The sequence below is a fragment of the Bombina bombina genome, chromosome 10 (assembly GCF_027579735.1).
Source record: "Bombina bombina isolate aBomBom1 chromosome 10, aBomBom1.pri, whole genome shotgun sequence".
Classification (NCBI taxonomy): Eukaryota; Metazoa; Chordata; class Amphibia; order Anura; family Bombinatoridae; genus Bombina; species Bombina bombina.
Window position 1 is genome coordinate 42,383,430 of NC_069508.1, and position 25,429 is coordinate 42,408,858.

The following is a 25,429-nucleotide window of genomic DNA, read 5'->3' on the forward strand; positions in this document are numbered from 1 at the left end:
GCTTAATGGTAGCGGCAATGGACATAGTACCTTTTGCACGCCTACACCTCAGACCGCTGCAATTGTGCATGCTAAGTCAGTGGAATGGGGATTACTCAGATTTGTCCCCTACTCTGAATCTGAATCAAGAGACCAGAAATTCTCTTCTATGGTGGCTTTATCGGCCACACCTGTCCAGGGGGATGCCATTCAGCAGGCCAGACTGGACAATCGTAACAACAGACGCCAGCCTACTAGGTTGGGGCGCTGTCTGGAATTCTCTGAAGGCTCAGGGATTATGGAATCAGGAGGAGAGTCTCCTTCCAATAAACATTCTGGAATTGAGAGCAGTTCTCAATGCCCTTCTGGCTTGGCCCCAATTAACAACTCGGGGGTTCATCAGGTTTCAGTCGGACAATATCACGACTGTAGCTTACATCAACCATCAGGGAGGGACAAGGAGCTCCCTAGCAATGATGGAAGTATCAAAGATAATTCGCTGGGCAGAGTCTCACTCTTGCCACCTGTCAGCAATCCACATCCCGGGAGTGGAGAACTGGGAGGCGGATTTCTTGAGTCGCCAGACTTTTCATCCGGGAGAGTGGGAACTTCATCCGGAGGTCTTTGCCCAAATACTTCGACGTTGGGGCAAACCAGAGATAGATCTCATGGCGTCTCGCCAGAACGCCAAACTTCCTCACTACGGGTCCAGATCCAGGGATCCGGGAGCGGTTCTGATAGATGCTTTGACAGCACCTTGGAACTTCGGGATGGCTTATGTGTTTCCACCCTTCCCGCTGCTTCCTCGATTGATTGCCAAAATCAAACAGGAGAGAGCATCTGTGATTCTAATAGCGCCTGCATGGCCACGCAGGACTTGGTATGCAGATCTAGTGGACATGTCATCCTGTCCGCCTTGGTCTCTACCTCTAAGACAGGACCTTCTGATACAGGGTCCATTCAAACATCAAAATCTAACTTCTCTGAAACTGACTGCTTGGAAATTGAACGCTTGATTTTATCAAAACGTGGTTTTTCTGAGTCGGTTATTGATACCCTGATACAGGCTAGGAAGCCTGTTACCAGAAAGATTTACCATAAAATATGGCGCAAATACCTATACTGGTGTGAATCCAAACGTTACTCCTGGAGTAAGGTTAGGATCCCTAGGATATTGTCCTTTCTACAAGAAGGTTTAGAAAAGGGTTTATCAGCCAGTTCATTAAAGGGACAGATTTCAGCTCTGTCCATCTTGTTACACAGACGTCTGTCAGAAAATCCAGACGTCCAGGCCTTTTGTCAGGCTTTAGCTAGGATCAAGCCTGTGTTTAAAACCGTTGCTCCGCCATGGAGTTTAAACTTAGTTCTTAACGTTTTACAGGGTGTTCCGTTTGAACCCCTTCATTCCATTGATATAAAATTGTTATCTTGGAAAGTTCTGTTTTTAATGGCTATCTCCTCGGCTCGAAGAGTCTCTGAGTTATCAGCATTACATTGTGATTCTCCTTATCTGATTTTTCACTCAGACAAGGTAGTTCTGCGTACTAAACCTGGGTTCTTACCTAAGGTAGTCACTGACAGGAATATCAATCAAGAGATTGTTGTTCCATCCTTGTGTCCAAATCCTTCTTCAAAGAAGGAACGTCTTCTACACAATCTGGATGTAGTTCGTGCCCTCAAGTTCTACTTGCAGGCAACTAAAGATTTTCGCCAAACTTCTTCCCTGTTTGTCGTTTATTCTGGACAGAGGAGAGGTCAAAAAGCTTCTGCTACTTCTCTCTCTTTTTGGCTTCGTAGCATAATACGTTTAGCCTATGAGACTGCTGGACAGCAGCCTCCTGAAAGAATTACAGCTCACTCCACTAGAGCTGTGGCTTCCACTTGGGCCTTTAAGAATGAGGCCTCTGTTGAACAGATTTGCAAGGCTGCAACTTGGTCTTCGCTTCATACTTTTTCCAAATTTTACAAATTTGACACTTTTGCTTCTTCGGAGGCTATTTTTGGGAGAAAGGTTCTTCAGGCAGTGGTTCCTTCTGTATAATGAGCCTGCCTATCCCTCCCGTCATCCGTGTACTTTTGCTTTGGTATTGGTATCCCAGAAGTAATGATGACCCGTGGACTGATCACACATAACAGAAGAAAACATAATTTATGCTTACCTGATAAATTCCTTTCTTCTGTTGTGTGATCAGTCCACGGCCCGCCCTGTTTTTAAGGCAGGTAAATATCTTTTAAATTATACTCCAGTCACCACTTCACCCTTGGTTACTCCTTTCTCGTTGATTCTTGGTCGAATGACTGGGACTGACGTAGAGGGGAGGAGCTATATCAGCTCTGCTGGGTGAATCCTCTTGCATTTCCTGTTGGGGAGGAGTTATATCCCAGAAGTAATGATGACCCGTGGACTGATCACACAACAGAAGAAAGGAATTTATCAGGTAAGCATAAATTATGTTTTCACTAACCTCACGAAGGACAGATCTACCCTTATTAACTTTTATACTGGATTTGAATTACAGACGTTGTTAATTGACTTTTTCATCCTTGCTATAAGTTAGTAAAAGAAGCTAAAATCTTTTTCAGAATGTTATCTTCATGATCTGTTTTCATAGTTACTGGTTATATAATCCCATTCCCAAAAGATTGCTCAGGGTTGCACTATAGAAAATGTTTGAGTATACCTGTCCACGGTTTAGCATATACGTTTTAAATATGTTCACATGTTATTTCAACATTAAGGGCGATTATTACACTGGAGCTAGGGTACAAATGGCCCCCTATTGTAGGATTTATAGATAGAATGTTAGTCTTAATATAACGCATTCCAACAGGTTTCTTTCTACTTATATAGGATTGTTCTATATGATATATCACTTTATCTGTCTAAGGTAGTGGTTATATAGATATTTTCCATGCAGCCAAAATTATAATTGTTTTGATAGCCCCAATATAATACATGCGATCAGACACCGCAGTGCTTCCCTATATATACATATAGTTTGCTCCCTGGCGGATGTGTGCTAGCTTATGTTTATTCTATTGTAGACTTGGTAATGATATAAGGTTTCATGATATGCTATGTCATATACTCCAGATATAGAACATTTGCATATGTTATTACTTCTCTATACTACCAGATAAAAACCCCAGACTTAACTTGTCTGCATAACAACATTACAGCAAGGATGATTTTGTGTGGTTAATTATGATGCTGCCAGCGGCCGGGGCAGCAGATCCCTTATAAGCCTCTTGCTGTTGACAGGTCCTATATGTTAAGTTCGGAGAAAGCTGTGCAATTTTATAGCACTGTGAAATGACAGAAATAGTCAAAAATTAATAGGTATTGCTGTTGTTATTGAAATTAATAATAATGATCATAATTGGTCATTTCTTAGCATTCATCCCCCCAGAACTGGTTCATGTCCAAGTCTAATTTCTCTTCTGTTTTGTGTTAATAGACCCCGCCCGCCCCTCCCTAGGGAGCTTATCTTCTAAGTGTTCACATGCCTGCCTTCTAACTAGTACTGAGCTAAGGAATCTAACTAAGGTCAGACTCTCCTGCTTGGGGGAGATTTAAATGTTACTATAGATGTACACACCCATTCTCCTTATTTCCTGTTTAACAGTCTTCAACCATCAAAGGAGAGGCCGGATCGACTTTTCTCCCACCTGATTGATACAGCAGTGCTTCGTTTTCAGAAAGAGACACACCGAACGCTGAGTTTAGTGACGTCATTCACTTCCGACATTCTCTCCCAGCAGACGACGCCGGACTGTTACAGACGCCGGACTGTTATAGACGCTAAGGCCTTAGCTGGATATCGCATTGAGACAACTGGGAAAGACCCCGGGACAAGACTTCTACCATATCGCCAAGATCTATCGAAGCACCAGACTCAGGAAGCTCCTTAACCAGGACTACCATACACAAGGCTGCACGGAAAGAACAAACACAGACAGCGGCGGACCACAGACCACCACCTATATCATATGACTACACATTACCTCATATGATTGAGGTACCTTCCGGTAAGAAGACAACTATACACTTCTTTTTGCCTGGGATTTACTGCATATTAATTCAAAATATATACCATTCATATATATATTTTGTCCATAAAGACTCATCTCAACTGACAATAACTGATTCCTCTATTATATTGGATTCTACTTGTATACTAATTGTTTGTAGCTGCGCAGAAGTACTTTGATTTTTCTCTTTCATTACCATTCATTACAGTGTCAGGGGTACACTTATTATCATCACTTCTTGCTGCACTCCCATACACACTATCATTTTATTGTAGCTGTGGCAACTACCAACACCACTACCAATACTGGTAATTTACTACACTTATTGCACCGTAGGTGCTGGGTTACCTATACCAGTGTTCCTTCTAGAGCGCTGGTGATTTTTTCTTGCTCTACCTTACTATAGATGTAGTATAGATTTTAGATGACATTCGCCCAGCCATATATGAACTCTTAGTACTGGTCCAGGTCCAACTTTACTATCTTATACTCTTTGTTCTTGGTTTGTTTTTATATTACTAGGCTCCGCCCTCCCCTTTTGGAGCTTATTTCTTAAGCTAAGGGACACAGATCCCATCGATTACCCCCTATAACCAACATAAGAGTCCTTCATTATAGTTATGGTTGATAAACTTTTCTACAATATATGTACATGTTTATAGTCTGGAGGACCCAAAAAGGGCCTTATATGTTGTTAATCTAAAAAACATGAGGTCAGTATTTCTGTTTGTTAACCACACAGGAAGCATTACAATTTTATATATTATCTTTGACTATTGGTTCTATAACACCTATTGTTTTTTAAATGTAAATTTCCATTAATGATTCAAAATATGGCTTGTCCTGCTTACTGTATTGGCAGTGTTGTATACTTTTGACAATTGCCCTTACAGGTTAAGGGCCTATATCTGTGGTTACTATGCTCTGTACTATTTTATTATTTGCCTCAATAAAAATGTTTAAAAAAAAATAAAAAATAAAAATCTAATATTAATATTATAAACTAAAATATTCCTATTTAAATCTAAATACTTACCTATAAAATAAACCATAAGATAGCTACAGTGTAATTAATAATTACATTGTAGCTATTTTAGGGTTTATATTTATTTTACAGCTAACTTGGTATTTATTTTAACTAGGTACAATAGCTATTAAATAGTTAATAACTATTTAATAGCTACCTAGTTAAAATAATTACCAATTTACCTGTAAAATAAATCCTAACCTAAGTTACAAATACACCTACACTAAATTAAATAAACTACAAATATCTAAACTAAAATACAATTAAATAAACTAAACTAAATTACAAAAACAAACAAACACTAAATTACAAAAAATAAAAAAAGATTACAAGATTTTTAAGCTAATTACACCTATTCTAAGCCCCCTAATAAAATAATAAAGCCCCCCAAAATAAAAAAAATTCCCTACCCTATTCTAAATTAAACAAGTTCAAAGCTCTTTTACCTTACCAGCCCTCAAAAGGGCCTTTTGCGGGGCATGCCCCAAAGAAAACTGCTCTTTTGCCTGAAAAAAACACAATACCACCCCCCAACATTATACAACCCACCACCCACATACCCCTAATCTAACCCAAACCCCCCTTAAATAAACCTAACACTACCCCCCTGAAGATCTCCCTACCTTGTCTTCACCCAACCGGGCCGAACTCCTCATCCGATCCGGGCGATGTCTTTATCCAAGCGGCAATGAAGAAGTCTTCATCCCGGCGATGTCTTTATCCAAGCGGCAGCAAAGTCTTCTTCCATCCAGCAGCATCTTCCATCAAGCGGCATCTTCAATCTTCTTTTTTCGCTCCTCCGACGCGGAGCATCCATCCCGGCCGACGACTGAACGACGAATGAGGTACCTTTAAATGACGTCATCCAAGATGGCGTCCGTCGAATTCCGATTGGCTGATAGGATTCTATCAGCCAATTGGAATTAAGGTAGAAAAATCTGATTGGCTGATTGAATCAGCCAGTCAGATTCAAGTTCAATCCGATTGGCTGAACCAATCAGCCAATCAGATTGAGCTTGCATTCTATTGGCTGATCGGAACAGGACTTACAATGGCAACCAGCTGTGTACTTTGCTACCGTCACTAGTGCAACGGCATATTGGTTTGATGCGTTGTATGATGCTACTAAATCAGAAACTCCCCTGGATGAAATCCAGAATAGGATTAAAGCTTTTGAAGTTGGCTAATTCCTTTATTTCAAATTCTTCCCTTCAAGTTATCAAACTGGGAGCATCCAGCTCACAGAGCCCTTATGGTTGGAGCCTTGTTCTATGGATGTGTGCTCTAAGTCTAAGCTTTTAGCGATTTCTTACAAGGGGAGGACCTTGTTGGGACCTGGCTTGACGGAAATAATCTCTTTTGAAGTTTAAAGAATTTCAACAAAAAAAAAAAAATCCAAATAGCCTGCTGTTGAATCAAACACAGCATGAAGGTCATGCCACCGATCCGGGACCGGATCTTGTAGAGGGAAGACTTTCCTTCTTCGCTCGGGCTTGGGTTCAAGATGTTCAGGATTCCTGGGCAATAGATAATAGTGTCCCAGGGATACAAGTTAGAGGTCAAAAGTTTTCCTCCCAGAGGCAGGTTTCTGTTTTCAAGATTTTCTGAAGATCAAACAACAAGGAGAGGCGTTCTTACACTGCGTAGGAGACCTCTCAGACCTTGGAGTGATTGTCCCAGTTCCAATACAGGTACAGGGTCTGGGTTTTTTAAACCTGTCGGTTTGTGGTTCACAAAAAAGAGGGAACTTTCAGACCACTTTTTAGATCTCAAGAGTCTAAACAAATTTCTTAGTGTACCGTTCTTCCAGATGGAAAACTTTTCGTTCCATTCTGCTCCTGATCCAAGAGGGTCTATTTATGACACCAATGGATTTTAAGGACGCGTACCTTCATGTGTCATTCACAAGAATCGCCTCAAGTTATAAGCATTGCCTTTCTGGACAAACGCTTCCAGTTCGTGGCTCTTCCTTTCGGTCTTGCCACAGCTCTCACCAAACACTTTGGGATCGCTGTTGGTGGTGTTTCAGTTACGGGACATTGCAGTGGTGCCCTATCTCAACGACACCCTAGTCCAGGCGCCATCCTTATAGTAAGCAAGTTTTCACTGGGACAGGGTGTTATCCTTCCCGCGATCTCACAGGTGGAAGGTAAATTTGGAAAAGAGTTCCTTAGTCCCAAGCACAAGGTTATCTTTCTTGGGAACCATAATAGATTCCATCTCACTGAAGATTTTTCTGACAGAAGTCAGGAAATCAAAAATTATCATCTCTTGTCTAGTCTTTCAGTCCACTCCTAGGCTTTCAGTGCTCAGTGCATGGAGGTAATCGGGCTGATGGTGGCGACAATGGACATCATCCCTTTTGCTCGGTTCCCCCTCAGACTTCTGCAGTTAAGCATGCGCAGGAAATGGATCAGAGATTATACAGGTTTGTCTCTTCGAATACTACTGGAGCAGGAGACAAGGGATCTCTTCATTGGTAGTTGTTTCTGTATTCTTTCCAAAGGGAATCTGCTTTCGCAGCCAATCTTGGGTGAGTGTGACAACAGACACCAGCCTTCTAGGGGAGCAGTCTGGGGCTTCCTAAGGGTTCAAGGGGTTTTGGACTCAGCTAGAGTCTGTTCTCCCTATAATCATTCTGGAGCTGAGAGCGCTCTACAATGTTCTTCTGGCCTGGCCTCAGTTAGCCTCGGTCCAGTTTTTCAGGTTCCAGTCGGGCAAAATAACGTCAGTGGGAGGAACGAGGAGTTCCTTAGCGATGACAGAGGTATCCAAAATAATTCAGTGGGCGGAGGCCCATTCTTGTTACCTGTCGACGATTCACATCCCAGGGGTGGACAACTGGTAGGCGGATTTCCTGAGCAGGCAGACCTTTCATCCAGGGGAGTGGGAACTCCATCCGGAAGTGTTCTCCAGCTATTTCCTCCATTTGCCTTTCCTCTTCGGATCATTGCTTGAATCAAGCAGGAGAGGGCATCAGTGATTCTCATAGCACCGACTTTACCTCGCAGGATTTGGTTTGCAGGTCTGGTGGACATGTTTTCTCTGCCACCTTGAAGACTTCCGTTTAGGAAGAACGTTCTTGTTCAAGGGCCCCTCCTTCACCCAAATCTGGTTTCTCTAAATCTGACTGCTTGGAGATTGATCGCTTCATATTATCTAAGCGGGTTTTTCTGACTCGGTCATTGAGACCATGATTCAGGCTCGTAAGCCTGTCACTAGAAAAATGATCATGAGATATGGCGTAAATATCTTTATTGGTGTGAATCCATGGGCTACTCATAAAGGAGTAGAGTTAGGATTCCTAGACTTTGTCCTTTCTCCAAGAGGGTTTGGAGAAAAGTTTATTGACAAGTTTCCTAAAGTGTCAAATCTCTATCTTTATCTTTTTGTTACACAGATGTCTGGCAGATGTCCCAGATGTACAATAATTTTCTCAGGCCTTGGTCAGGATCTGGCCTGTGTTCAAACCAGTTACTCCTTCCATGGAGTCTGAATTTAGTTTCTAAAGTTCTTAAAGGGCTCCATTTGAGCCCATGCTTTCCTTAGAGATTACATTGTTATCTTGGAAAGTCTTATTTTTTGTTACTATTTTGTCTGCTCGGAGAGTGTCAGAGCTCTCTGCATTACAGTATGTGTCTCCTTACCTTATTTTCCATTCAGATAAGGTAGTTCTACGTACTAAATTAGGATTTCTTCTTAAGGTTGTTTCTGATTGGAACATTAATCATGTTATTGTTGTTCCTTCTTTGTGGCCTAATCCTCCTCCTCAGAAGGACCGACTTTTGCACAATTTGGACGTGGTCCGTACTTTAAAGTTTTATCTGCAGACGACTGAGGTTTTTCGTCAGTCTTCTTCTTTGTTTGTGTATTTTCTCTGGAAACCGACAAAGCGCTACGGCTACTTCTCTTTCTTTTTGGGCTGAAGAGTATCATTCGTTTTACATATGAGACTGCTGTCAGCAGCCTCTCGAGAGAGTTACGGCTCATTCCGCAAGGGCTGTTGCTTCCTCATGCGCATTCAAAAATGAAGCTTCTGTGGAACAGATTTGCAAGGCTGCAACTTGGTTCTCTCTTCACTCTTTTTCAAAGTTCTACAAATTTTGACACTTTTGCCTCGGCTGAGGCCGTTTTTTTTGGGATATAGGTTTTTCAAGCAGTGGTGCCTTCCGTTTAGGTTTCCTGTCTTGTCCCTCCTGTATCATCTGTGTACTCTAGCTTGGGTATTGAATTCCATTAGTAATTAAGATGATCCGTGAACTCATCGTGTCTTAAAAAAGAAAAGAAAATTTATGCTTACCTGATAAATTTATTTCTTTTTTGACACAATGAGTCCACGGCCCGCCCTGATCTTTTGGACAGGTTGTGGGTTTTTTTCTAAACTTCAGACACCTCTGCACCTTGGCTTTTCCTTTCTCTTCCTAACTTTGGTCAAATGACTGGAGTGGGAGGGAAGGGAGGAGCTATTTAACAGCTCTGCTGTGGTGCTCTTTGCCTCCTCCTCATTGTGTCAAAAAAGAAATACATTTATCAGGTAAGCATACATTTCCTTTTTCTTTTCGTAAGAAGCAGATGCCTCCTAATTGATCAGCTAACCTGAACCTCTTTGGGAAGAGTTCCATGATGCAGGAATTATGTAAGTAAGCGTGGAAGCTGAAGGTTGTAAAAACTGGCATGCCTTAATATGTACTGGATCTGATACTGGTCCTTAGGGCTCCATGTACTAAGCAGCAAAGGAGGCTTTTGGAGACTTATACAACTGGATAAATCACCCCAACTCATTCAATGAGGATAATTGATAGGCATTATGTTTGGTCTTGTGAGTGCAGAGGGAAGTGCTGCACAAGGTTATCCTTGTGCAATTTTAACTGCGGCTATTGGAGTAACAGTGTCTGCTACTGGTTCGCCAAGTTGGTAACCTTATTATTTTGTCCCATAGTATGTGGGGATTTACCTTGCTTGTGAACTGGAACCCAGTGTGCAGGTGATGTGTTGCAGGCAAGTGTCAGGAACAAGCTGAGGTTGACACTGAAAAGACAGGATCAGACGTCAGCAGCCAGGGGATATCCAGAAGAGTTGTCAATAGTGAGGCTAGGGTCCAATACCAGGATGACAGAAGCCAGGTGTCATAGTAAAAGGGGCAGGCAGAAGAATAGTCAAAAGTTTTGTTCCAAATGTCAGCAATCAGTTCACAGTTCAGGGGACAGGCAAGGGTGTGGCAAGATAAGTAAATCAGAGTGCATGCTGGGGTCAGAACCAGAAGGGCAGGCCAGAAACAAGAACCCCAATACTTCCATAGAGAATAACAAAGCATAAATTGGCGTTAGCAGGAATATTTTAACAACTCCTCCATGAGTCTTGGCACTAAGTCAGCTACAGGATCACTTCAGTTGCGGAGGTAAAAAATATTGTTAACCTTAGAGAAGGGTCAAACAAATAATTAGAAGTCTGCAGATTCTGTGTGCTAAACTTAACGCACCCCTCTGTATCCATCTCCGACACTCCACACAGGACACCCCGTGCTGTCAGCTGCACTAAACCCCAGCTTCTTAACGCAGCCAGGAATCTAGCCTCATTCACATCCTTCTTTTTAGAAAGTCCCCAAGATCTCCCAGAATTTCTAGCAGTGAATGTAGCATGGCCCCTACCAAGCTTAGGTAAACTTCTAGGGGCTTGACAAAAACATATTTCAAGGTAAGTGAACACTAGCACAGATTGAAAGGGGCTTTTTTCCCTTTTTAAAGCACAGTGCCACCACTGTCTACATTCCTTGTAGCACATCAGAATTTGTTCTAGATTTTGTGTAGTGCACTTTAAAACTTAAAGCGTATGTGATGCTGGGGATGTGGGCAATATACAATAATAAATTATTAATTAAAGGGACAATCTAGTCAAAAATAAACTTTTATAAATCAGTCGGGGCATACAATTTTAAACAACTTTCCAATTGATTTATTTTTAGGAATTTTGCTTTGTTCTCTTGGTATTCTTAGTTGAAAGCAAAACCTAAGTGGGTAATTCTTATCTGAATGCATTTTGACAGTTTTTCACAACTAGAGGGCGTTACTTCAAGTGTGCCATATAGATAACATTGCGCACACGCACGAAGAGTTACCTAGGAGTCAGCACTGATTGGCTAAAATGCAAGTCTGTCAAAAGAACTGACATAAGGGGGCAGTCTGCAGAGGCTTAGATACAAGTTAATCACAGAGGGAAAAAGTTTATTAATATAACTGTGTTGGTTATGCAAAACTGGGGAATGGGTAATAAAGGGATTTTCTATTTTTTTTAAACCATAACAATTCTGGTGTAGACTGTCCCTTTAAGGGTTAACTATTTCTTTATAAAACTATGGACATTTTATATAATACATAAAATAATGTATTAATTAAGCATACTAAGGTACCACAGCCTCAAGAGAATTTTATTTTAGAAGATTATTGCAAATTTGGCACACTCTTTCAAAAAGGTTGACCACCTATGATATCTATGATATAAAGCAGGGGTGGCCAAATGGAGATCCAACAACTACTTATATAAAGTATATGATTAACTAATAAAGTGAAGCAATCTGTTTGTTTGTTTTTCAACAGGAAAAATGGGACAGTATGACCAGGAAATGGAGAGATAATACTTTGGTTCAACTTGTGCGTCTCTTTCTTATTGATGAGGTAATGTAATTGTATAAAATTTTATTAACCCCTTAAGGACAGACATTTTTCCCTGTTTACATGCTTTAATGACACAGGCAATTTTGTCGATTTTGCTGTGAATCGTTCACTTTAACCATAATGATCCGCTTTCTTGTTGAGTGCACCCATACACATTATACACAGTTAACATACAAACAGGGCTTTCTTGTGATGGGGGAAACCAGACGTGGACTCCTTGCCCAGTGTGCTTAGAGGAATGTGGCTGCACCTCACTGACGAGGCCCATAGGAGGCCGAAACGATCGTCTGGGGTTGTCATGTTCCTTGTTCAGAGGAGAATTGCCTGGTATTTCGGGGCTGGACTGACCTTACTTGGCGGGATCAGACTGATATACTTCAGGAAAGTTTTCTTCTGTGAAAAGCACACTGGTCTAAAAGAGGCTGCTTCCGGGTGGTAAATCGCCATAGAACAAGCCACTGAGCTGTTGTTCGTTCCTGGTAGAGCGCTTCTCTCTTTGTATGCAAATTATTATGACCCTGGGGAAGTCTCCCTATGGGTGATGGGGGAAACCAGACGTGGACTCCTTGCCCAGTGTGCTTAGAGGAATGTGGCTGCACCTCACTGACGAGGCCCATAGGAGGCCGAAACGATCGTCTGGGGTTGTCATGTTCCTTGTTCAGAGGAGAATTGCCTGGTATTTCGGGGCTGGACTGACCTTACTTGGCGGGATCAGACTGATATACTTCAGGAAAGTTTTCTTCTGTGAAAAGCACACTGGTCTAAAAGAGGCTGCTTCCGGGTGGTAAATCGCCATAGAACAAGCCACTGAGCTGTTGTTCGTTCCTGGTAGAGCGCTTCTCTCTTTGTATGCTTTCTTGTGATACCCTATATGGGCACATAAAATAATAATAAATATAAATTTAATATTAAAAAATGGGAGAAAAATAGGAAAAGGAAATGTTTTGGTACTTTTCTTTATAATCATTTCAACACGAGTGTAGCTAAAGAAAAATACCTAAAAATAGATTCATTATTTTGTCCTGATTTTAGGAATCAAACAAGAAGCAGTTCTGCACAATTACCAATTAAATGTCAGTGCAGGCTACTGATGGCTGCCAACATCACCTGAAATCCAAATCACAAAATGTAGCCGCGCCAGACAATTTCAACACTTGCAAAGGTTTATAATTCCATTAATTTATTATTATGGCCATGGAATAATAGACCTTTGTAAGTGTTGAAATTGTCTGGTGCAGCTACATTTTGTGATTCTGATTTTAGGAATACCTTGTATGTCTAGGTTTCCAAGTAATTTATAGAAAATAAAGTGTGCTTCTATAGGCTCTTATGGGAGCCTCGTTCTAACTCCTCACTCCCACCAACTTTAGCACCAAAATACTGCCTAGTGCAGTTACTTTATTAAAAAATAAAGACACTGCTATCTTTATTTTTAATAAAATACAGTAGGCTGTATTTGGGGGGCATTTGAGGCACATTTATAAAATTAACCTTTTATAAGCGCTAATTTCTACCGCAAGCTTGTGGTAGTAATAACCAGCCACTTGTAGTGGCTGAGTTATTATCGCACCTGCAAACGGGCAAATTTGCCCATTTGTTGGCGCACGATAATTTAGCACTCAACTTGTAATTTAGTACCTTATATTTAAAGTGATATGAAACTCAAAGGGGTAGATTTAACAAATGCCGGGCGGGCTGTTCCTACTAAGGATGTGCAAGAATGAACAGAATACAGGTAGCCCTCAGTTTACGCCGGGGTTAGGTTCCAGAAGGAATGGTTGTAAATCAAAACCGTTGTAAATTGAAACCCAGTTTATAATGTAAGTCAATGGGAAGTGAGGGAGATAGGTTCCAGGCCCCTCTCAAAATTGTCATAAGTAACACCTAATACATTATTTTTAAAGCTTTGAAATGAAGACTTTAAATGCTAAACATCATTATAAACCTAATAAAATAATCACACAACACAGAATATATAATTAAATTAAGTTAAATGAGCAAAAACATTTGCTAAACAACATTATAAACCTAAAAAAATAATCACACAACACAGACTGCACTTGAATTTTTCTGCAAACTGTTCTTTCTATGCATTCCAATCTGGACTGATTTATAGACAGGAAGATCTAGTTCCTTTGAAATCTGCTTGATAGCTCAGGTCTGGTTAAACTGATTAATTTCAGCTTGCTTGGCTTTGCTGCAACACAAGCGGACAGCTCCACCTCCTGGCTATTTTAATAAATGCACTGCTTCTCAATGCTTTTCAATAGCAGTCACATGACTGGAAAAAAAGGTTGTTATTCTGAAACGGTGTAAATTGAACCGTTGTAAAACGAGGGCCACCTGTATACATATTTGCATTTGTGATTGACTGATGGCTGTCACTTGATACAGGAGGAGTGAGAAAAGACATAACAGATATTTTTTAGAAAAAAAATCTACTACACATTTGAAGTTCAGACTAAGGGGCATATTTATCAAGCTCCGTTTGATGCCCCTTGTTTCCAGGGATCCTTCGGGGTCGCCGGAATCAGAAGTTATAAAGGCTCGCCGGAATCAGAAGTTATAAAGGCTCGCCGGAAACAGAAGTTATGAAGCAGCGGTCTAAAGACCGTTGCTCCATAACTTGTCTGCCTGCTCTGAGGCTGCGGACAAAGATTGACACCCCCTGCTAGCGGCCGCAAATCTGCAGGGGGCGGCATTGCACCAGCAGTTCACAAGAACTGCTGGTGCAATGATAAATGCTGACAGCGTATGCAATCAGCATTTATCGATGTGCAACGGACATGATACGCTACTTTGTATCATGTCCGCTCGCACATTGATAAATATGCCCCTAAGGGGCCGAATTATCAAATGCTGGACAGACATGATTCACCACAGCGAATCAAGTCTCCCCTGCATCGCTAAATGCCTGCAAAAACATTTAACAAGAAATGCTTGTGCAATGCCGACTCCTGCACAATCGCCGCTAGCAGGGGGTGTCAATCATCCTGATCGTATCGGATCAGGATCATTGCAGTCCGCCACCTAAAAGGTGGCAGACGAGTTAAGGAGCAGCGATCTTAAAGGAACATTAAACCCAACATTTTTCTTTCATGATTCAGACAGAGAATACAGTTGTAAACAACATTCCAATTTACCTCTATTATCTAATTTGCTTCTTTCTTTAGATAGCCTTTGTTGAAGAAATAGCAATGCACATGGGTCAGCCAATCACATGAGGCATCTATGTGCAGCCACCGATCAGCAGCTACTGAGCCTATCTAGATATGCTTTTCAGGAAAGAAAATCAAGAGAATAAAGCAAATTAGATAATAGAAGTAAATTAGAAAGCTGTTTAAAATTGTATTCTCTATCTGAATCATGAAATAATTTTTTGGGGATTTAATATCCCTTTAAGACCAATGCTGTCACGTTGCTCCTTTGCTCTGCTGTGGCCGTTGCCACGGACGCAGACACTCGTCCTGTTGCTAGGGATACGGCAGTGTAACTGCAGCGCGGTGATGACATTATTACCGCCCGCCCTGTCTTCCCTATGTAAAGACCTCAGTCTCTCTCACATGTGCCCAAGTATAGATGTTACTTCTTGTGCTCCTAGGTGCTGTATATCTGTATGCTGAATTGCTGTATTGATTCACTGTCGCTGAACTCTGCCTGTTTGACTACTCTGCTTGCCTTAACCCCTGAATTGCTGGACTGCTTAACTGTTGAGGAACTCTGCCTGTTTGACTACACTGCTTGCCTTAAACTCTGCATTGCTGGATTGCTTAACTGTTGATGAACTCTGCCCGTTTGACTACTCTGCTTGCCTTAACATCAGCATTGCTGGATTGCTTAACTGTTGATCAACTCTGCCAGCCTGACCATTCTATTGGTTTACCCCTGAACTGTTATACTGCTGGATATCCTTTTCTTGCTGACTCCTGCCTGTTCCCGGTCCTTCTATTGGTTTACCCCTGAACAGCCATACTGCTGGATTACCTTTCTGTTGCCGCTGAGTACTGCCCTGCCTGCTGTGAGTACTGCTTACCTCATTTTACAAACTCTCTCTCTGCTCTGGGATATTTCCTATCATTCCACTTGACGCCAGGATAAGAAGACTACTGGCCAAGTTTGGTCTGATAGTGGAATATCCCACGAGCATTACAGCTGCTTCTTAACTCCTGTTTCCGGCGAGCCGGAAGGCTTGTGCTGAAAAAAGCAGCATCCGCTGCTTAGTAAATATACACCATTGCCTCGGATATGATGAAGACATTAAGAAGTAGTGTATGAAAGTACTGCCTAAAGTTTTTCCATAATGTCATGAGACCATGTGCTGCATATAAGTGACATCAGATCACATGCTTTGCGAGTGCTGCAAAACCTTTAGTTTAGATACATCATAAAATTTAGGCAAGCGAAAGGCTAGATAAAAACACTAGATGGCTACTTTATTGTAAAGTATACAAATCAGTTATCTACCCTAGTAGTACTTATTTCAAGTGCACCAGTAGTTATTTTATCTTGTAAATTTATTTTATGAAGATTTGTTTTTCTGTTCATTTTTTATTTTCAAACTGTTAATGTTTCTTTAATAAAAACAGCCTTGGAGCAAGTTGTTGCAGAGGTCAATTTTTAATGTGTTTTGGCACAAGCATGTCTAACAGACCAGACAATTTATTATTTATTTTTATGATCATAATGTATTTTTGAAGAGAGAGTGCATCATCGTTTTCTTCATACTTTCTGCATAACATAACAAAATCCAAAGTAATTTATGTGTATTATTGTTCATACACAGTACTAAAGCCATTCGATCTTTTCTATGCAGGTTCATACAGTGAAGGATGAAAACCGAGGTGCAACACTTGAGGTTGTAGTAAGCAGAATGAAAACAATACAATCTTCTCTTTCTCGTGTTTACAAGCAGTCTGAAGTGCTTGTACCAATGCGTTTTGTGGCTGTTTCTGCAACAATACCCAATGCAGAAGATGTAGGTTGCTTTTACATTTTGGAAATGATCTAATGCTGAGTATACATTTTTTACAGGGCAGTCATCCAGTTAACCAAATTTCAAAGCCCTTTTTACTCTGCTCCTAACAATTTCCACCTCCAGAGCTACCAAAGAATTCACCATCCAATATCCATTATAACCCCACTCATCTCATCTAAATCCACAACCTGAGACTCTACTTAACCATGGCATTATTCATGTCATAGACCTTTGTTTCAGCATTGCCACTTACATACTTGATCCCCCTAATCTTTACTTTCCCAGAACTGAGTTCTTTAAACTTGTTGGGGACCTAGGTACTTACATGGTAATTGTTAGATAGTGTTAGTTGAGGATTTTGGGAAAATAAAGGTGGGTTATGTGGTAAGTTGGGTCAAGGTAGTTGCCATGGGTGCAGGTGTGTAAGTTGGTTATTGCAGTGATTGGATGATGATTGGTGTGGGTGGAGTCATGGAAGATATGTACTATGGGGTGTCCTTGAGGTGAGTGCGGCATTTGATATGTTCAGAGTGGGTGTCAGGGTCTAATGAATGCAAGAAGGGTGGGGTTGGTGTTTAAGTGGGTTTTATTTTGCGTGGTTTTGGTGAGGTCACTGTTAGGTGGGTAGGGGCATTAGGTGGTAAGTACTAGGTTTGACAAGGAGATGGATGTTGGGTGTGGTGGGGATTAGGTGTAGCAAAAGAGTTGGTATGTTAGCAGTTAAAGTTGGCATCCCATAAATCTAGAGTAGCAGCAAAGGATTTTTAGGGGCTCAGAATTAGTACTTATATATAATATATTAAGACTACACTGATGCCTGATATATATGTACCAGTGTTCAATAATTTTGATAATCATTAATGCTGTTGTACAGAGAACAATCTAAATCTCTAACATTTACAGATTGCATTTTATTTAAAAGTTCTTTAGCATTAGTTCTTTTGCGAGTTTGCTTTTTCAGAGCAACTATTTAAGGGACAAATCAAAATGTTTAAAAATCCATCAAGTATGCTGAGTTGTATTAAATGTATTATTAAAGTAGCAAACCAGTTATAGGGGTAGATTTATCACATGTTGATAATGTCCGCGCGACTTCGCTGTCAGCATTTATCATTGCAAAAACATTTCTAGTGAAATGCTTGTGCAATGCCGCCCCCTGCTCACTGACGGCCAATCGTCCGCTAGCAGGTGCTGTCAATCATCCCTATCGGAACAGGGTGATTTCAACCCGCCACCTAAAAGGTGGCGGAGAGGTTAAGGAGCAGCGGCCTTATGACCTGAAACGATGGGACTCCGAAGCAGCATTCGCGGCTTCATAAATGGAGCCCTAAGTGTCCAGCTGAAAAATAGAATAGCAATTTTAATCGTAGTGAGAATGGAATAAAGTCTAATAATTGTTATGAAATCACTCTAGTGTATGGGTGATGCTGATACAACTTCTTAAGTACATTGTTAGTGAAAATTATGTGGGTGAAGAAGAGTGTTTTCAGCAGTTAAACCTTAACACAATTAAAATTCAGTTTCATGCAATATCCTGTATCTTCGCTGGTTTCCTCCTCTATGACATTAAACAGTCAGAAGGCTCCATATTGATATTAAGCCAGTTCCTGCTTAAAGGGACAGAAAACCCCAACATTTTCATTCTTGATTTAGATAGAACATACAATTTTTACCAACTTTTCTGTGTACTTATATTATCAAATTTTGCTTCATTCCCTTGTTATCCTTTGCTGAAGGAACAGCATTGGACTACTGGCAGCTAGATGAATACATCTAATTAGCCAATCACAAGAGACAAATGTGTGAAGGCACCAATCAGCAGCTAGCTCCCACTAGTGCAGGATATATGCTGCATTCTTTTTCAACAAGGAATATTAAGAGAACAAAGCACTTTGGAAATAGAAGTTAATTTAAAATTGTCTTAAAATTACATGCTCTATCTGACTCATGCAAGTTTAATTTTTACTTTCCTATCCCTTTAATAAAAGTATGCCCACGTCTAAGAAGTCTACTCGTACTCTAGCATCTGTTCTAGACTCTTTTAACATGCTCCAACTGTCTGACACTGGAATAGCTCATGATTCTGATGTGACAGAAATGTATTTCTCTGTCGTTCAGCAGGATAGTTCTTATATGTGAAAGGCACATTCTGGGCAAAAAACAGACTACTCCTGGTGTGAGTGAGTAGCCATAAAACAAGATATTTTGCTTTTCTTTGTTCCCTGATTGAGCGCTTCTTCTTTTTAAACATGCAAATTATACTGTGAATTTTTATTTTATATATTTTTTAGTTCTGTAAAGAGAGAGTCACTTATTCCATTACACTCAAAGGATGTCTTAGGTGAGAATCTATAAATATTTATACAATTAGACAAACAGGACTTGAGTGACTTTATTCTATAACTGTAAACCTGTTGACAAAAATATGTTTTTATATTGCAAATTGTGCCCTATTGTTTGTATAACTGATGTATTAGAAACCAAAAAAAATATTTAACTACTTTGTTTGAATATCATTCAACAAAACAATATGTTTCAAAGAGGGATTTTACATTTTTTTTCAGTTTAACATCTTAGAATATTAGAAAATGAAATTACTAGGCAGAAAATATCTTGTATCATTGTGTGTCTTTGTTACTTTAGGTTGCAGAATGGCTGTCAGATGGAAGACATTCTGCTGTTTGTATGAAAATTGATGAAACCCATCGACCAGTGAAACTGAGGAAAGTTGTATTGGGATTTCCGTGCACGGGCAATCAAACAGAATTTAAGTTTGACCTAAGTCTTAACTACAAAATTGCTGGCGTTATACAGACGTATTCAGATCAGAAGCCAACTCTTGTGGTAAATATAATCTGTTGTCACATATGAGGTTTTGCATATTTTATGTGTTTATTTTTATGCTTCGCTAAATAAAACAATCTGTTTCTTAAGTTTTGTGCTACACGGAAAGGCGTACAACAGGCAGCTTCTGTTCTTGCGAAGGATGCTAAGTTTATCATGAGCATAGAACACAAACAAAGGTTTGTATTTTTTTGCTTCTTTCTAATGCTAAAGCACAATACTGTATTTTTTATATGGGGGTTTACTCCATGCAAATAATGTTTCAGTTTTGAGATTAATATGGATTGAACAGTACATATATATGGAGTTCCAAGGATTTTTATTTTACATATAAAGATAAATGAAAACCGTCAAAAAATGTAAATATTATGGAAAATATTTTATCCACTACTAATTTATTAATTTTGCTTTTAGGCATACAATTGATAATTAATTGTAAAAATGTCTGCATATAATAAGAAAACATATCTGATACATGTAACTTAAGAATTTTTTTATGAATAGAACAAAAAAACAGTGTTTGAATGAGCTGTTGCATTTTCTAGCAAATTGTCATTTAACGGTTTAAGTGAAGATATCTGAATAGTGTGTCCCAACATAGTAATAGGTTATTATTTCTTCTAATTCTATCAGACTTCAGAAGTCTGCAAATGCCATAAAAGATGCAAAGCTCAGAGGTAAGTGCCAATTTCTTTATCCTTCTCTAAAAAAAAAAAGAGTAATATCATGCATAACCCAAACATAAATTGGACAAGGCATTAATGGGCAATGTTTCTATCACAGATCTCTTAACATATGGTGTTGGATACCACCATGCTGGTGTTGATATATCTGACAGAAAAGTAATTGAAGCAGCTTTTACAAAGGGAGACCTGCCAGTACTTTGTAAGATAATTTATTTAATCATTATAAATGTAACTTTAAGTTTGCTGTGTATCATCTGTACAAAAGTTTGGCGCAATTGTAACTAAACCATTAAAAAAGGGAAATAATATTTGACCTTGGTATATGCTCATTTAAAGTGGACCTGTTGCCAATGTTGTTTTTTTTACCAGAGGTGTCCAACCTTTTTCAAAGAGGGCCACACTGATTTATTTATTTCCCTTGCAAGATGTATGAGTTTGTAAAAGGTTCTGATGGGTTGAAACATCACAATGAATACATTTTTTTAAATCAAAAATATAAAAAGCAAAAAAGGGAAGTTAATAGACAATGATATTTTCTTTATATAGGGTTAATTCTCTACTAAATTTGATTGATATAACAATATACACCAACACACTGAGGGACAGAAAGAAACAAATCTACAGTACATGTGCTCTATCTTGCAGGAGAATCAAATCAGAATACGGAAAGCGTTATGACTTGTCCCAGGGTACTGTATAGATCAGCTGGAGAAGTAAAGATGTGAATCAGTGGTGTATAGGAAAGTCAACCACCTCTTATTGCTGGCAGCAGACATTTGTTTTCTTAAAGGACCAGTCAATACAGTAGTATTGACTAGAACATAATTAACAAGTACCTAATAAAAAAGACTGCATTAGCACTTACTCTGAATTTCAAATAAGCAGTAGATTTTTTTTATGACAAATGTATTTTTCCCCACATTTTTCGGCCCCCGGTATCATGTGACAGACATCAGCAAATAACAGACTAGTATATGTATACCCTGTGAGCTTGTGCACATGCTCAGTAGGATCTTGCTCCCCAGAAAGTGTGAATTTAAAAAGACTGTGCAGAGGTTGATAATGGAAGTAAATTGGAAAGTGTCTTAAAACTGCATATTCTATCTGAATCATAAAAGTTTATTTTGACTTTAGTATCCCTTTAATCCCTTAATGACCGATGACATACGACGTACCCTTAACGACTAAGGATGTATGGCATACTCCGATCGGAATTAAGGTAGGAAAAATCTGATTGGTTGATTTAATCAGCCAATCGGATTGAAGTTCAATCCGATTAGCTGATTGGATCAGCCAATAGAATTGACCTTGCATTGGCTGATCCAATCAGCCAATCGGATTGAAGTTCAATCTGATTGGCTGATTAAATCAACAAATCCGATTTTTCCTACCTTAATTCCGATTGGCTGATAGATTCCTATCAGCCAATCGGAATTCGAGGGACGCCATCTTGGATGACGTCATTTAAAGGACCATGCATTCGGTGTTAGGACGTCGTTGGAAGAAGATGGCTCCGCGTCGGCTGGATGGAAGATGGCTCCGCTCCGGATGATTGAAGATAGAAGACGCCACTTGGATGAAGACTTCGGCCGGATGGAGGACCTCTTCTGCCCCCCTTGGATGAAGAATTCGACCCGGCTGGGTGAACACGGCTCAAGGTAGGGTGATCTTCAGGGGGTTAGTGTTATTTTTTTTTAAGGGGAGTTTGGGTGGGTTTTAGAGTAGGGGAGTGTGGGTGGTGGGTTGTAATGTTGGGGGGGGTTGTATTTTTTTTTACAGGTAAAAGAGCTGATTACTTTGGGGCAATGTCCCGCAAAAAGCCCTTTTAAGGGCTGGTAAAATAGCTGATTACTTTGTAATTTAGTATAGGGTAGGGCATTTTATTATTTTGGGGGGCTTTTTATTTTATTAGGGGGCTTAGATTAGGTGTAATTAGTTTAAAGTTTTTGTAATTTTTTTTAATTTTCTGTAATTTAGTGTTTGTTTTTGTACTATAGTTTAGTTTGTTTAATTGTATTTAATTTTAGGTAATTGTAGTTAATTTTTTTAATTAATTTAATGATAGTGTAGTGTTAGGTGTATTTGTAACTTAGGTTAGATTTTATTTTACAGGTAATTTTGTAGTTATTTTAACTAGGTAGCTATTAAATAGTTAATAACTATTTAATAGCTATTGTACCTAGTTAAAATAAATACAAAGTTGCCTGTAAAATAAAAATAAATACTAAAATAGCTACAATATAATTATTAGTTATATTGTAGCTATTTTAGGGTTTATTTTACAGGTAAGTATTTAGTTTTAAATAGGATTAATTTAGTTAATAATTGTAATATGTATTTAGATTTATTTAAATAATATTTAAGTTAGGGGGGTGTTAGTGTTAGACTTAGGTTTAGGAGTTAATAAGTTTAATATAGGTGGCGGAGGGGCCCGGGAGCGGCGGTTTAGGGGTTAAACATTTAATTTAGTTGCGGCAGGGTCCGGGAGCGGCGGTTTAGGGGTTAAACATTAATTTACAGGGAGTGCAGAATTATTAGGCAAGTTGTATTTTTGAGGATTAATTTTATTATTGAACAACAACCATGTTCTCAATGAACCCAAAAAACTCATTAATATCAAAGCTGAATAGTTTTGGAAGTAGTTTTTAGTTTGTTTTTAGTTATAGCTATTTTAGGGGGATATCTGTGTGTGCAGGTGACTATTACTGTGCATAATTATTAGGCAACTTAACAAAAAAAAAATATATACCCATTTCAATTATTTATTTTTACCAGTGAAACCAATATAACATCTCAACATTCACAAATATACATTTCTGACATTCAAAAACAAAACAAAAACAAATCAGTGACAACATAGCCACCTTTCTTTGAAAGGACACTCAAAAGCCTGCCATCCATGGATTCTGTCAGTGTTTTGATCTGTTCACCATCAACATTGCGTGCAGCAGCAACCACAGCCTCCCAGACACTGTTCAGAGAGGTGTACTGTTTTCCCTCCTTGTAAATCTCACATTAGATGATGGACCACAGGTTCTAAATGGGGTTCAGATCAGGTGAACAAGGAGGCCATGTCATTAGATTTTCTTCTTTTATACCCTTTCTTGCCAGCCACGCTGTGGAGTACTTGGACGCGTGTGATGGAGCATTGTCCTGCATGAAAATCATGTTTTTCTTGAAGGATGCAGACTTCTTCCTGTACCACTGCTTGAAGAAGGTGTCTTCCAGAAACTGGCAGTAGGACTGGGAGTTGAGCTTGACTCCATCCTCAACCCGAAAAGGCCCCACAAGCTCATCTTTGATGATACCAGCCCAAACCAGTACTCCACCTCCACCTTGCTGGCGTCTGAGTCGGACTGGAGCTCTCTGCCCTTTACCAATCCAGCCACGGGCCCATCCATCTGGCCCATCAAAACTCACTCTCATTTCATCAGTCCATAAAACCTTCGAAAAATCAGTCTTGAGATATTTCTTGGCCCAGTCTTGACGTTTCAGCTTGTGTGTCTTGTTCAGTAGTGGTCGTCTTTCAGCCTTTCTTACCTTGGCCATGTCTCTGAGTATTGCACACCTTGTGCTTTTGGGCACTCCAGTGATGTTGCAGCTCTGAAATATGGCCAAACTGGTGGCAAGTGGCATCTTGGCAGCTGCACGCTTGACTTTTCTCAGTTCATGGGCAGTTATTTTGCGCCTTGGTTTTTCCACACGCTTCTTGTGACCCTGTTGACTATTTTGAATGAAACGCTTGATTGTTCGATGATCACGCTTCAGAAGCTTTGCAATTTTAAGAGTGCTGCAACCCTCTGCAAGATATCTCACTATCTTTGACTTTTCTGAGCCTGTCAAGTCCTTCTTTTGACCCATTTTGCCAAAGGAAAAGAAGTTGCCTAATAATTATGCACACCTGATATAGGGTGTTGATGTCATTAGACCACACCCCTTCTCATTACAGAGATGCACATCACCTAATATGCTTAATTGGTAGCAGGCTTTCGAGCCTATACAGCTTGGAGTAAGACAACATGCATAAAGAGGATGATGTGGTCAAAATACTCATTTGCCTAATAATTCTGCACACAGTGTAGTTGCGGCGGGGTATAGGGGTGTCAGATTAGGGTTGTTTAGACTCGGGGTACATGTTAGGGTGTTAGGTGCAGACATCTCCCATAGAAATCAATGGGATATCGGGCAGCAGCGAACATGAGCTTTCGCTGCTGTCAGATTCCCTTGATTCCTATGGGATCCGCCACCTCCAGGGTGGCGGATTGAAAACCAGGTACGCTGGGCCAGAATAGTGCCGAGCGTACCTGCTAGTTATTTGATAACTAGCAAAAGTACTCAGATTGAGGCCCTTGTGTTGTCTACTACACTACACTAATGCTAAAATTAATCCTAGAAGCTCCCTACATGCTCCCTAATTAACTCCTTCACTGCTGGGCTTAATACACGTGTGGTGCGCAGTGGCATTTTAGCGGCCTTCTAATTACCAAAAAGCAAAGCCAAAGCCATATATGTCTGCTATTTCTGAACAAAGGGGATCCCAGAGCAGCATTTACAACCATCTGTGCCATAATTGCACAAGTTGTTTGTAAATAATTTCAGTGAGAAACCTAAAGTTTGTGAAAAATTTGTGAAAAAAAATAATTATTTGATTGCATTTGGCGGCGAAATGGTGGCATGAAATATACCAAAATGCGCCTAGATCAATACTTTGGGATGTCTTCTAAAAAAAAATATATATAGATGTCAAGGGATATTCAGGGATTTTTGACAGATATCAGTGTTCCAATGTAACTAGCGCTAATTTTGAAAAAAGGTAGTTTGGAAATAGCAAAGTGCTACTTGTATTTATTGCCCTATAACTTTCAAAAAAAGCAAATAACATGTAAACATTGGGTATTTCTAAACTCAGGACAAAATTTAGAAACTATTTACCATGGGTGTTTTTTGGTGGTTGTAGATGTATAACAGATTTTGGGGGTCAAAGTTAGAAAAAGTGTTTTTTTTTTTTTTCATTTTTTCCCCATATTTTATAATTTTTTATAGTAAATTAAAAGCTATGATGAAAATAATGGTATCTTTAGAAAGTCCATTTAATGGCGAGAAAACGGTATATAATATGTGTGGTTACAGTAAATGAGTAAGAGGAAAATTACAGCTAAACACAAACACCGCAAAAATGTAAAAATAGCCCTGGTCCCAAACGGACAGAAAATGG

The 25,429-nt window shown here is 39.6% G+C and overlaps 1 protein-coding gene across 1 annotated transcript in view; it reads left to right on the top strand.

Annotated features, from left to right (window-relative positions):
- The window catches only part of HFM1 (helicase for meiosis 1), a 189,623-nt gene that overhangs the window by 33,970 nt on the left and 130,224 nt on the right, over positions 1-25,429 (top strand). The window contains exons 5-10 of the mRNA XM_053693124.1: positions 11,632-11,709; positions 16,523-16,684; positions 19,328-19,528; positions 19,619-19,707; positions 20,162-20,205; positions 20,312-20,413. Coding sequence (XP_053549099.1) covers positions 11,632-11,709; positions 16,523-16,684; positions 19,328-19,528; positions 19,619-19,707; positions 20,162-20,205; positions 20,312-20,413 — 676 coding nt within the window. The remainder of the gene's footprint in view (positions 1-11,631; positions 11,710-16,522; positions 16,685-19,327; positions 19,529-19,618; positions 19,708-20,161; positions 20,206-20,311; positions 20,414-25,429) is intronic.